At 43.7% G+C, this 12,264-nt stretch overlaps 1 protein-coding gene across 1 annotated transcript in view; it reads left to right on the forward strand.

The window, feature by feature from the left end:
* Ddah1 (dimethylarginine dimethylaminohydrolase 1) overlaps nt 1-12,264 on the forward strand; it is a 131,338-nt gene that overhangs the window by 99,872 nt on the left and 19,202 nt on the right. The window contains exons 3-4 of the mRNA XM_052731079.1: nt 3,544-3,617; nt 4,671-4,790. Of these exons, the coding sequence (XP_052587039.1) occupies nt 3,544-3,617; nt 4,671-4,790 (194 nt within the window). The remainder of the gene's footprint in view (nt 1-3,543; nt 3,618-4,670; nt 4,791-12,264) is intronic.

A 12,264-nucleotide genomic window follows, 5' to 3' on the forward strand; every position in this document is an offset into this window, starting at 1 on the left:
CTGATCCATCAGCTCGTGCACAGTAACACCTGACAGTCCCCGCTGTGTGGGCCACACCATTCATCAGGCATCTCTTCCTTTGGTCAAAGTTCTTTCGACGACACATCAAGCCCCTTGTCTTTGCTCACTGACCATGGTGCCTTACCCTTGACTTACCCTTGACACGGTCTGAGCCTTTCTTTTCACGTTCTGTAAGTTCACATCTTAAGAGTTATTTTATTCAAAACTGAGATAAGGGACTAGGGAGATGACTTGATGAGGGTGAGGACCTGAGCTGTAATCCACAGAAGCCACATGAAGCTAGAAACAGTACCACACCTCTGTAGCGTGTCTATAGTGTGATGAGAAGCAGAGACGGGAGAACCCCAGAAGCTGGGGGCTGGCGGGCCTGACTTGCACAGGAGACCCCGCCTTATGCAGAGTGATTAGTTCAAGGATCAACACCCAAGGTTGTCCTCTCATCTCCACACTTGCCCCTCCGTTGTCTCCCCCCAGCCCTCCCTCCATCTCTCCTTGATAAAACATAAAGTCTATAATTTTCCCATGTTTAAGTATAAAATTCACGAACCACCAGTTACATTCCCAGTATATGCGAGTTTGCCTCTCCGTTTTTAGACCCGGCAGAGCTGGGTGACTGACAGGGCCTGTAGCTCTTTCTGCGTGCTCCCTGCCCCCTTCTTTCCATGAGTCAAAGCTTCATTAATAATTTATCAGGAAATGGACAGAAGGAGAGCTGCTTTCCAATTCCACTTCCTGCTGGGAAATCTGTCAGTCAGGAAAGCAGCTACTGGCAAAGATTGTTTCCATCTCATTTCCCTTCAGTAGATAACATCAATTTGTCCCCTTATTTATTTATTTTGTGAAATATAGATTTCATATAACTGATTTATAAATGTGTATGTGGTGTTTAAAGACCAATAATAAAATAAGCGCTTGCATGCCCACCCCTGGCTTATAAAACAGAATCCTGCCAGGACCACAGAAACCCCATGTGGTCCCCTCGTCCTGCCTCAGGAAATCGTTCTCTCAGTCTGCAGATCATTTCCTGATCTTTCTTTGGAGTTTGTCTCAGTTTATGTATTTCTAAGTTATGTGGCATTTATTGTTGCTCTTCTTGTAAGTTCCTACTGCTGTGGTGTCCATGATATGAATTCTTGTGTGATTTTTCTGCTTTTGACCTAAGTTGGTAGATGTAAATGTAGTAGTTTTCTATGTTGAGCGGTTTTCTGTAGAAAGGAATACACCACCAAATATTGACTCATTTTGCTAGTGGTGTGTAGTGTGGGTACTTCTTGGATTTTGTCTGTTACTGCCCTCGACACTTCTGTCCCTGTCCCTATGTGTCTGCTGGGCTCAGGCAGAAAAGCTATTCTGTAAGGCCAAACTTGGATTCAGGGTTATCCGGTAAACTCTTTCCTGCTTCATTGTGATGGTTATATGATTTTCCTTTTCTATCTCAACTTTCTGATACGTGATCAGTCTGGCATATCAGGGATGAAATCAACCCATCATTATTCACTTCTTCATGCAGAGTTGGATTTAGTTTGCTCATGTGTCTGAAGCGTATGTTTCCATGGACTATACTTTTTCTTTCTTGTTTTCCTCATCTGGTTTTGGTAAAACTGCTATGTTACTCTCAAAATACTGTGTTGGGGGAAGCTTCATATTTTTCTGCTCTCTGAATCAGTACGATTTCTATTGCGTATCGCTTCGTGGCACTTCCCTAGTGGGGAGATTTTAGCCTGATTCAGTTACTTTAGTGACTGTATGACTACCTAGGCTTTCCTGGGCCCGTGTTGGTGAGTCCTGTTTTCTGATTTTATCTCCTTTACCTCAGTGTTCAAAATGTTGGTTATAAAATCATTCTCAATGCCTCTTCAAACTTCATAGCCGTCATAACTAGACTCCCTTTTCATCTGCCATGCTTGCGCCTTCCTGCCTCCCAGGGTCTCTTCCCCTCCAGAAGTTTGTCACCTTTGTAACTCTCCTCAGAGGACTGAACATTGGCTTTTGTGGACCCTTTCTCTTCCGTTTCTTTTATCTCTCTTTGTCTCTTTCTTTTAAATTTATTTGTTTATACTCTATCCCTTTTTACCCTACATAATGAATTGGCATTTTATCTTATCAATTTTGAAATGTACACTTTTCTAATGTATAATTTCCCTTCAAACGCTACTTTAATTAAATCTTTTTTTCTGCTTTTGGTTTGTTTATTTGTTTAGGACAAGGTCTCATGTAGCCCAGGCTAGCTTTAAATTCACTCTATATTTAATGATGAGCTTGAATTCCCAATCCTCCTGCCTCCACCTCTCCAGTACTAGAATTACAGACTTAATCTATCACACACAGTGATAATCTCTGTTTGATATGAGTATTTCTAATACCATTTAGTTCTAAATATTTCCTAAATTTCTGCTATGATTTAATCATTGACTCATTAGTAGATAACAATGGATTTATTTTTAATGTGGCCATTCTTGTAAATTTGGAGACAACCAGCTCTGCTGTAGTTGTATAAGGGAAAGCATTTAGCCTGTATTTCCTTTATGAATTATGTTTCAAGTAGATCAATTTTTTTGTGTTCTTAAAATTCTAAATGTAAATGCAGATCTCTAATTTAAAAAAAAAAAAAGTGGATCTGTGCCCAGGCATCAGCAGAGACTAAAACCACTGTGTGGCACCTTAATGGGAAAATGTAACAGACTTGATCATTCCAGTCCTACCTCACTGAAATGTTTGTTACCATTGGTCACGTGCCTTGTGTGAAGCAATGGACACATGGACCCCTCTGGAGAAAGAGAAAACGTAATTAACTGTCTCTCGGAAACTATCGATTTACTGGGAATACAAAGAGTAAAGGAAGAGTGTAAATGCTAAATGGTGCTAGGAAGTCAGCAGCCAAGTCTGGGTCATAGGATTGTGGATTTGAGCAAAGCCTTGGTTTCTCTTATAAATGAATGAGGTAGGAAAGGAAAGGAAATTTGGTTGTTTATTTATTTGTATATTTTGTGAGTTTTTAACTACAATATATTCATACAAAAGGATATTTCATATTCTTTCCCTCCCCTACATCCTCCCAGAATTATTCAATTATTACCATTTCATGTATATGGGTGTTTTGTCTGCATGTATGCCTGTGTACCACATACATGCCTGGTGCCTGTGGAGACCAGAAGAGGTCACTGGATTCCCTGGAACCACATTGTTGAGATTTCTTGAGTGCAGCATCCCTGTTGTGTCTAAGAAACACTATCTCCCAACTGACATCCTATTCCTCTGGCTCTTAGAATCTTTCAGCCCATCTTCTGAGGTGTTCCTTGAGCCATAGGTATAGGGGTTGTGTTGTATGTTTATGGCCATTTTAAGGGTACAGTAAAGAAGCAGTGAGTCTCCTCACATATCTGGACAGCCACCACCATACATCGCCAGACATTTTTTATCTTCCCAAGCTGAAACTCCATCCCCATTCAGGACCACTACCCGTTTACCGCTTCTCCCGGCTCCTAGAAACTGACTCATTATGTTCCATCACATCTATTATAGGCAGAGAATTTTTTGTGGGCCTTTCCAAAAGGACAAATCAACGAGGCGCTGAAATCTTGGCTGATACTTTTAAGGTAGGTGAAGGATCGTTTATGCCTGGCTCAGAATAATTGCTTAATAAATATTCATAGCCCCATTGAATCAATATGTCATGAGTAATTGTGTTTATATTTCACCAGCTTTAAAAATTATTCTTAGTATTTGTACATTTGCTAGACATTTTAAAGTCTATTAAATTCAAATTTCTCAGTAATTAGGATCCATTGAGCTCTCTCAGGAACAAGAAAGTTAGTGAGTTCACCTTCTGGCTTTTCCAAAGGTGTAATCATACAAACACTAGCACATGTTCCTGTGCATAATCATACAAACACTAACACATGTTCCTGTGCATAATCATACAGACACTAACACATGTTCCTGTACATAATCATACAAACACTAACACATGTTCCTGTACATAATCATACAAACACTAACACGTGTTCCTGTACATAATCATACAAACACTAACACATGTTCCTGTACATAATCTCTTGTTCCTGACAAAATCACTTTAAAAAAATAAAGCCTGGAGATCCAGATATGTCTGATATGAAATTTGATTTTCAGATTAGAATGTGGGATCTTCTCTGCTGGGTGCTTACTGTATTCTGAAAACTGTGCGAAGTATTGCCTATGCTTTCCCTCAAAGTCCCTTTACTGCTCATGAAAAGAAGGTCACCAACCTGTTTAGTAAAGGATACAAATAAACACACACACACACACACACACACACACACACACACACACACACACACTCGCTCGTGTACCTCCCCCTGTTCCCTATGAGAATGTGAGGCTCTGGCTGACCCACAGTGTCCACAAGGGATTCAAACAACCCTCCCAGAGTAGCCTGCTCCGCAGGCCAAGGAACTAGCAAAGCGGGTGCCATGGTCAAACTCTGGATGGAAACTGCTCTCTTCTTCCAGTCTTCGTTGAACTAGCAATACCAGTTCCTGTGAGTCATCCCCACCTCCCAGGCTGGCAACTTTCAAAGGAGCAAGCGTGGTTCTGGCAGTTTTTAATCAATCTTGAGAATTACTCTGCGGTAACAATCCACTTGTCTGTCTGTCTGTCTGTCTGCATAGGACTACGCCGTCTCCACGGTCCCTGTGGCTGATTCTTTGCATCTGAAGAGTTTCTGCAGCATGGCTGGGCCCAACCTGATTGCAATAGGGTCCAGTGAACCTGCGCAGAAGGCCCTCAAGGTAAACACAACACTGTGATTCTGGGTGCAGCAGGCTGTGGCTGGCTGCAGGCTAGACACCGGGCAGGGGTAGCAAGAACTGAATGGATGGGCACCTGAGACACCTGTACTGTCTGCTCTGATTCTCACTAGGAGCCAAGAGCCCCTAAATGTGGAAAGGGCTCTTCAGTGGTAACCATTCTTTATCCCATGTCAGGCTTCCTCGCTTCACCAGGTTTGTGAATGATAAACACCAAATTCATCGTTTTTACCCCCGGGGGTGTGCCAGGGATCTTTGCAGTGTTTTCTCTCTCTCTCTCAGGTAGGGGAGTTGGTACATTAAGGGCTTATTACAATATTCTTATCCTTTTGTTGTGTCTAGACTACTGCATAAGGACCTTCTAGAAAACTGTGACTCAGAAGAATCTAGAAAGCTTGCCTTCTTCACTTTTATTTAGAACGATAAACTTTAGCACAGGAAGTGTCCTCATTTTCTAGGGGAAACTCGGAAAGCCCAGGAATATTGTGGCTTTCTGAGGTCATGGACTAGATCTATGAATCCATGGATGATGAGGGCTTTTCCACTGTTGCCATGTTTTCCCTGTGATAACACTTCTCTGGCTGTAGCTTCAACCCTGGGAGATAACCTGCAGGCTCTGGAAGGGCAGAGACCAGGTCTTACTCTCCTTTGAGTTCCTTCCTGTCTGGCCCTTTACAGAGCCTGAATCTATTCCCGGTGAGGGGTAAGGTGGCATTGTCTCCTTTGAGCTGATAAACTAGATAACCTGGAGTGCATTGCTGAGGTCACAAGACTGGCCCCTTCCTCTGAAGTGGCCTTTCATGTCAGCATACATGACTCATCTATGAACCCCAAACCAGAGACTCCTCAAGCAAAGAGAGTGAGGGTGACCTGTTGCCCGGTCTGTGCTGTGTATTGCTTTGCTCTTTCCTGTCTTTCCTCCTCTTCCTCAGCTAACCCAGGAGCTGCACAACTAGGAAGTGGTCATTGCCTGGAGCAGGTGCCTCTCTGGAATTTGCAGCTTATTCAGCCTTTCCCCCTTTCTTCCCTAACTGTATCTGCGACAGCATTCGAATCTAGGGCTTTTAACAGCTGTTGCTGAATTATCTGCTGGCTTTGATTTCTGTGGGAGCGGCTTCTCTGGTCTCCTGTAGAGCATGCCTTTTGTTTGACTTCATCTGGAGAACTATGTCAGCTTTCTGTGGAGAGGAAAGATAATGTCTCAAAAGAAAGCATTTGATGAATGGTGCCATCCAGGGGACCTGGGAAGATGGTATTTCTCCTTGGCAAGTAACTGTGGTATCTGTCCACGGCAGTCGAGCTGGTCTGCACGTGTTTGGAATCGATTATAAGAGAAAGGGAACTTAAGCTGGCTTGAACCCTGCCTTTGTGTAAATGAGCACAAAGAACCCTTCTGGACAAAGTAGAAAAGAAGTAGCCCTTACACCATTGTGAGTCGGCTAGGTCCGAATTCCAGCCACATGGTGATGGCTGCCTCAGCGGGTGCTGACTCGGTCTGGAGAACTGACACAACAGAGTGAGAGATGATACGATAAGGTTCGTTGTCGGAAAAGATTCTGATTGCTACTGCAAGGCCGAAGCAACGCAGAGAGCTCCCTAAGGGCTAGTCAGAGAAAGCCCGCTGGGAAAATGGGACTAGAAGTAGGTCAAAAGCAATGGGTAGCATTTGCCAGGGTGGGATTCAGTGAGCGAGTGCTCCAGGCGGGGACGTCTAAGCTGAAACTGAACAAAGCGTGTTCATGAGGTGTGAGCAGCTTGCCAGCCTCTGGCTGAGCAGGTGGGATCTACAGATGTCATAATTTGCAGAGGAGGAAGGAGCGTTGTCATGTGAAGAGTCTGTGTACCTGTACATCTCTGAGTAGAAAGATCCTTCCTTCAGAGATGCTGGACCAGCACTCCTCTTTCCAAAAATGACAAGCATTGCTGTTGCAGCCAGCAATGAGGAGCACTGATAAGCTAGCAAAATCAAACATCCAAAAAGTGGGTTCACATCCCAATTCCCATCGAATGTCTCGGTGTGTGTGTGTGTGTGTGTCCCATTTTCCTTCATCCTTCTCTTGCCATTGGCAAGTTCTGTAAGATGGTATCTCTTAGAGCATTCTAAGGAACTTCCTAGCCCTTCCTGCCGAATTCATCTGAGTATGAACAATGATGGCCATCCTCCACATGAAACCCTGTGTGTCAGAAGCTATAAATAGCCCCCACAAGCTCCAAGGGCACTCTTTGGAGATCATTTTTCCGTCAGCAAATGTACTGCCTAAACCATGGGCCTGTGGAGTAGGTGAATGCCTGCCTGTCCTGTTCCTAATATCAAAAAAAAAAAAAAAATGTCCTTTTACTTTGTAGTGAGAGCATGACAAACTCAGCCGGAGAATAATGAGCTTTTCCACAGGGGATGGTCTCAGGTCAGAAGCAGGTGGTCAGTGACATCATATTTAGGTGACCTGAGATGCCCATTTATCTGATCTGAGAACAGCTTGGTTCCTGTGTAAGGCTGCCAATAAAACTAAGAAAGGGTGAGTCCTATTGCTGACATGAAGATAGGCATACTAATAAAGACATGCAGGAAGAGAGATAGAAACACATATATCACTTATAAATCACTTATAAAAGCAGAAGCATTATTGGTGTGGTGTTCCCCATATTGTAGGTGGAAATTCTGAGATTGGATGAAATAAACATTTTGAGCCGTCTTATGCCTCAAGGCTCTAATTTCCTGGACCTTGACTCCCCTTTCTTTGACTTCCCACTGTGCTCATCAGCCTGCTGGAGCTGTGACAAATCCCTGAGATAAGTCAACTTCAAAGCATTAAAGTCTTACGGTTTTAGTGGCTTTGGTCCATGGTCACTTGACCTATGGCAAGTCAACACCATGGAGAGGCGCACGCAGGGCAGCATAGCCACTCACCTGATGGCAGTGGGGAGGCTGGGAAAAGGGGCCAAGGACCCAGGATCTCCCACAAAAGCACTGTCTTAGAGTGATAGAACTTACTCCCACCTCCCAGTAGTACCACAGTGTAGCTAGAGTTTTCCTGCCTGGCCCACAGTCAGGACAAATTTCTCTCACCCGCCAGTCCCAAGCCGCTCAAACCCGACCAAGTAAACACAGAGACTTATATTGGTTACAAACTGTATGGCCGTGGCAGGCTTCTTGCTAACTGTTCTTACAGCTTCAATTAATCCATTTCTATTAATCTATACCTTGCCACGTGGCTTGTGGCTTACCGGTACTTTACATCTTCCTTATCCTGATGGCGGCTGGTAGTGTCTCTCCCACCCAGATTCCTGTTCTCTCAATTCTCTTCTCTGTTAGTCCCGCCTATACTTCCTGCCTGGCCACTGCCAATCAGTGATTTATTCATTGACCAATCAGCAACACATTTGACATAAGACCATCTCACAGCACCACAGGCTGGTTGGTGGTCAAGCCGCTGATACATGAGCCTTTGGGAGACACCCAGAATCAAACCATAGCTCCTGCCCTATGTGGCCATTCTTTTTCTATTGGAAAACCTTTTCTAATTATCTGATTTTAACCAGAGATTGGTTCTGCTGATCACTAGCCTCTCCTCTCTCCAATTATTTACTACTATGTATGTATGTATGTGTGTATGTATGTATGTATGTGTATGTATATATGTATGTACATAGTTGCTTTTGCCAGTATCCAGAATTTGACTGTTTTCAGGGAAGAGGATTTGGTTCCAAATAGTGTTTTCCTCATCATCATTGCTGTCTCTGTTATTGTCTTGGTGAAGAAGCCACAGCTACTTGGGCATTTCTTTAAAGGGCAAATCATTCCAACAGAGGTGAGTCATACACACCAAAAGCTTCCTTTATCTATCACTCCTCTCTGATCTGCTTCCTTCTGAATCTGAAACCTCTTTTTCACATGTTCATGTAAAGCTGAGAGCCCAGGGGGTTGTGACTAGTCTTACTGTATTTGAAACACTCTGCCATGGTTCCTATCTATTCTTGGTTAACGAAGTGCGTTCTGATGAATGTGGTCATCATATATATCTAGGTTGTAGTGAACCTGAGATCTTGGTTTGAATTAACCTCTTCTTTCTATAGTTTAACTTAGGTAGGATGAAACCAGTTGGTAAGTTCTCTGCTTTGATCACTGTAGGAGAAGATGCCTTGTCCAAAGAGGAGTTTGTTATTGGGCAGCCCTTTTTTGTAAATTTTAATTCATACCCATCCTTACTGTTAGAAATGTCTTCCATTTGTTGTTGGTAGATCAACAGGGTCTGAGATCTATATTCTGTAATAGCCTGTTGGAATTCACTGAGGCTAGATGCAACTTAATTTCAAATCTGAGCTTCTCCTCCAGCAAAAATCTAAATAAAAAAAAGGGGCACCCATAAAGCACCTCAATGAGTGGGAGCTCATCTGTCTAGAAGCCTAGGAAACATTAGGCCATATTCAGGAGCCCAAAGTCTACATGACATGTTAGTCCTGAAAGCTCTGTTTTCTCATGTTGGGCATTGGAAGTGCTTTGATGGCTTCAGTATCATCTCATGTCATCCGGGGTGTTGTCATTCCATCTTGGGGGTCCATTTGGACTGCTTTGGGTCCTGTGAGGCAGTAGGAAACGATGTGAGTAAATCCACTGTGCACTGACCCCTTGAGTCATTCTAGTTCTCAGAATCCCTAGGGTGTGCCCATAGTGACACTGACACACAGGAAGCTCATAAACTTGGGAGAGATGTTGAAAACGCCTCAGTGTAGTTCTCAAGATCATCAAAGAAACTACCACTCCAGGTGGTGGCACAAGCCTTTAAACCAGCACTCGGGAGGCAGAGGCAAGTGGAGCTTTATAAGTTCAAGGCCAGCCTGATCTACAGATCCAGATAACTCGGAGTGAAGGACACAGACCCAGAAAGGCCTCAGAGATGTCAGACTCTGCCCCACATTCAGTTAATGTGTCTCCACAGGCACTGTTTGAAAACTTGGTTGTTAGCTCATGGTGCTATTATTGGAGGCTGTAGAACTGTTAGGAGATAAAGCCTAGCTGAAGAATTGGGCTGTGGTGAGGTGAGAGCTTAAAGTTTATAGCCTACCTCTGCTTTCAACTTACTCTCTGGCTTCTGGCCCACCAAGATGAGAGGAGTCCTCACCACAAGTTCTCACCACCATAAACTCCAGCATGTCTTTCTCTCAACCAAGAGCCAAAATCCTCCTTCCAAGCGATTGATCACAGCTACAAGAATAACTAATAAAGTCTTCTTGTGGGCCCAAGTGAGAAGTCACTACTTTTAGCAAAGGCAATTTCTATCTAAGTGTGTGTTATGAAAATACAACTGTTGTTGGAAGTGGACTGTGATTAATTTGCAGGTGAACCTAGGTCCACCTCCCACACTCCTACTTCATCCTCCACGTGATCCTCACCTTTCTCACAGACCAGCTTCTTGTTTTTTAATAAAGGAAGACATAAAAATTAATTTTGTGCCATCTTTTACCGTGTTCTTTTTTTAGTTCTATCTAAAATCAATCCTCTTCCTCTCCACAAGCCTGGGTTAATTACATGCTATCTGTCACAGGAGGACAGTTCTAATAACCGCCCTCAGGAGACACTTGCAATAATTCTAACTTAATCTCCTTGGTAGCATTCAGTCCTCCAGTCAGAGGGGAAAGTAAAAGGGCAGAAAAGGAAGGGACTTTCAGAGAAATAGTGGAGGGGAAGAGAGAGAGAGAGTGGAGGGAAGAGAGAGAGAGAGAGTGGAGGGGAGAGAGAGAGAGAGTGGAGGGGAGAGAGAGTGGAGGGAAGAGAGTGGCGGGAAGAGAGAGAGAGTGGAGGGAAGAGAGAGAGAGTGGAGGGAAGAGAGAGAGTGGAGGGAAGAGAGAGAGAGTGGAGGGGAGAGAGAGAGAGTGGAGGGGAGAGAGAGAGAGAGTGGAGGGAAGAGAGAGAGAGAGAGGAGGGAGGAAGTAGTGACCTGTAGCAGTCCCTTGCTGTTGTGATGAAACAACCCCCACAGCCAAGACCGCTGATAGAGGAAATGGGTTCTTTGGGGTTACAGTTCCAGAGGGATGAGAGTGCGTCATGCCAAGGAGGCTTGGGCACAAGTGGCAGGCATGGCAGCGGACCTCACATCTTGAACTGCAAGCCAGCATGAAGCAGAGAGAGAAACCGAAAGCAGCGGGGGTTTGAACCCTCACAGCTTGCCACAGTGATATTCCTCCTCCAGCCAGGTGGCACCTCCTAAACCTCTCCAAACTGCCACCAACTGGAGACCTATGAAGACATTTATTCAAACCACTACATGGCTCTTAGCTAAAACTCAGAAAATTAGTTGATAAGGAAATTGCTGACCCGGCCTAGAAGAAACACAGGACTGGCCTGTTGAATGTCTCTGCCATCTGCTGGCCAGGGAACACAAGCAATGTTCTTAGCTTCTTACTCTGAGCTAGAGAGCAGTTGCTTTCTCCTTAGGACATTCAAACCAACCAACCTTCCTTCCTTCCTTCCTTCCTTCCTTCCTTTCTTCCTCCCTTCCTTCCTTCCTTCCTCCCTTCCTTCCTTCCTTCCTTCCTTCCTTCCTTCCTTCCTTCCTTCCTCCCTTCTTATTGATAATTTGTTTTTGTTCTTAGCAAGGTGTGGAAATATATCCTTGGATCTCAAATTCAAGGTCAGCCAGGCCTTCATAGTATGACCTTGTCTCCAAAAACATAGAAATAAAAATTCCGGTTTTTATATTATAGTAAATTGTTGTTTTAAACGTAAAAAGAATTATAAGACCTCCACTCCATTTTTCATATCTTTGGCATGTAAATGAGCTGGAGTACAGTGAGTGGAATTCCAATAGGCTTGAAATGTTAAATTAAATGCTCTGGGTGCATTTCAATGGGAACGTCTTTTAGGCTTCTGGTCTACTTCCTGAAATAACTGAATGCATATGTAAGATTCCTAGAAGGAAGACAAGGGCTGCTTTGCAGCTCATTTGAATTGCATAGCACAGAGCTTGTTTTTCTTTGAATGACTAACTGTATAATACAGGTCACTCAGACCATGTTTCCTCTTGTTTTGACTCAGCTTCACCATTGATTTTTATGTCCAAAAATGTCCATGTCATTTTATAGATGGCCATATAAAAAAAATAAGATGGAAAAACCCTGAATGTGTTTGGAACTTACATGTTTTTTTCACTGTCTGGAATTTCCTTTAAAGACACTGCAACAATAGCAAAGCCAACGGACAAGTGAAAATTCACTAGTCTTAACCGAGTGATTGAAATGGAAAAATAAAGACATTGTCTTTGCGCTTGCCCCAGAGAATTATAGGGGCAGCCACCAGCGTCCCCACTTAGAGCCTCTGCTGTAAAAGGCATACTGTCGGTCCTCTTGCGGTTTAATTCAGCCTTGTTCTCTGGGCATCCATTCCAGGTGGATTCACCAGATTCACAGAGCAGTGGTGTCTTTGCATCTACCACATCTGTATTAAGAAATTAAAACACTA

Source organism: Peromyscus californicus, unplaced genomic scaffold, assembly GCF_007827085.1.
Source record: "Peromyscus californicus insignis strain IS unplaced genomic scaffold, ASM782708v3 Scaffold_9__1_contigs__length_137607984, whole genome shotgun sequence".
Classification (NCBI taxonomy): domain Eukaryota; kingdom Metazoa; phylum Chordata; class Mammalia; order Rodentia; family Cricetidae; genus Peromyscus; species Peromyscus californicus.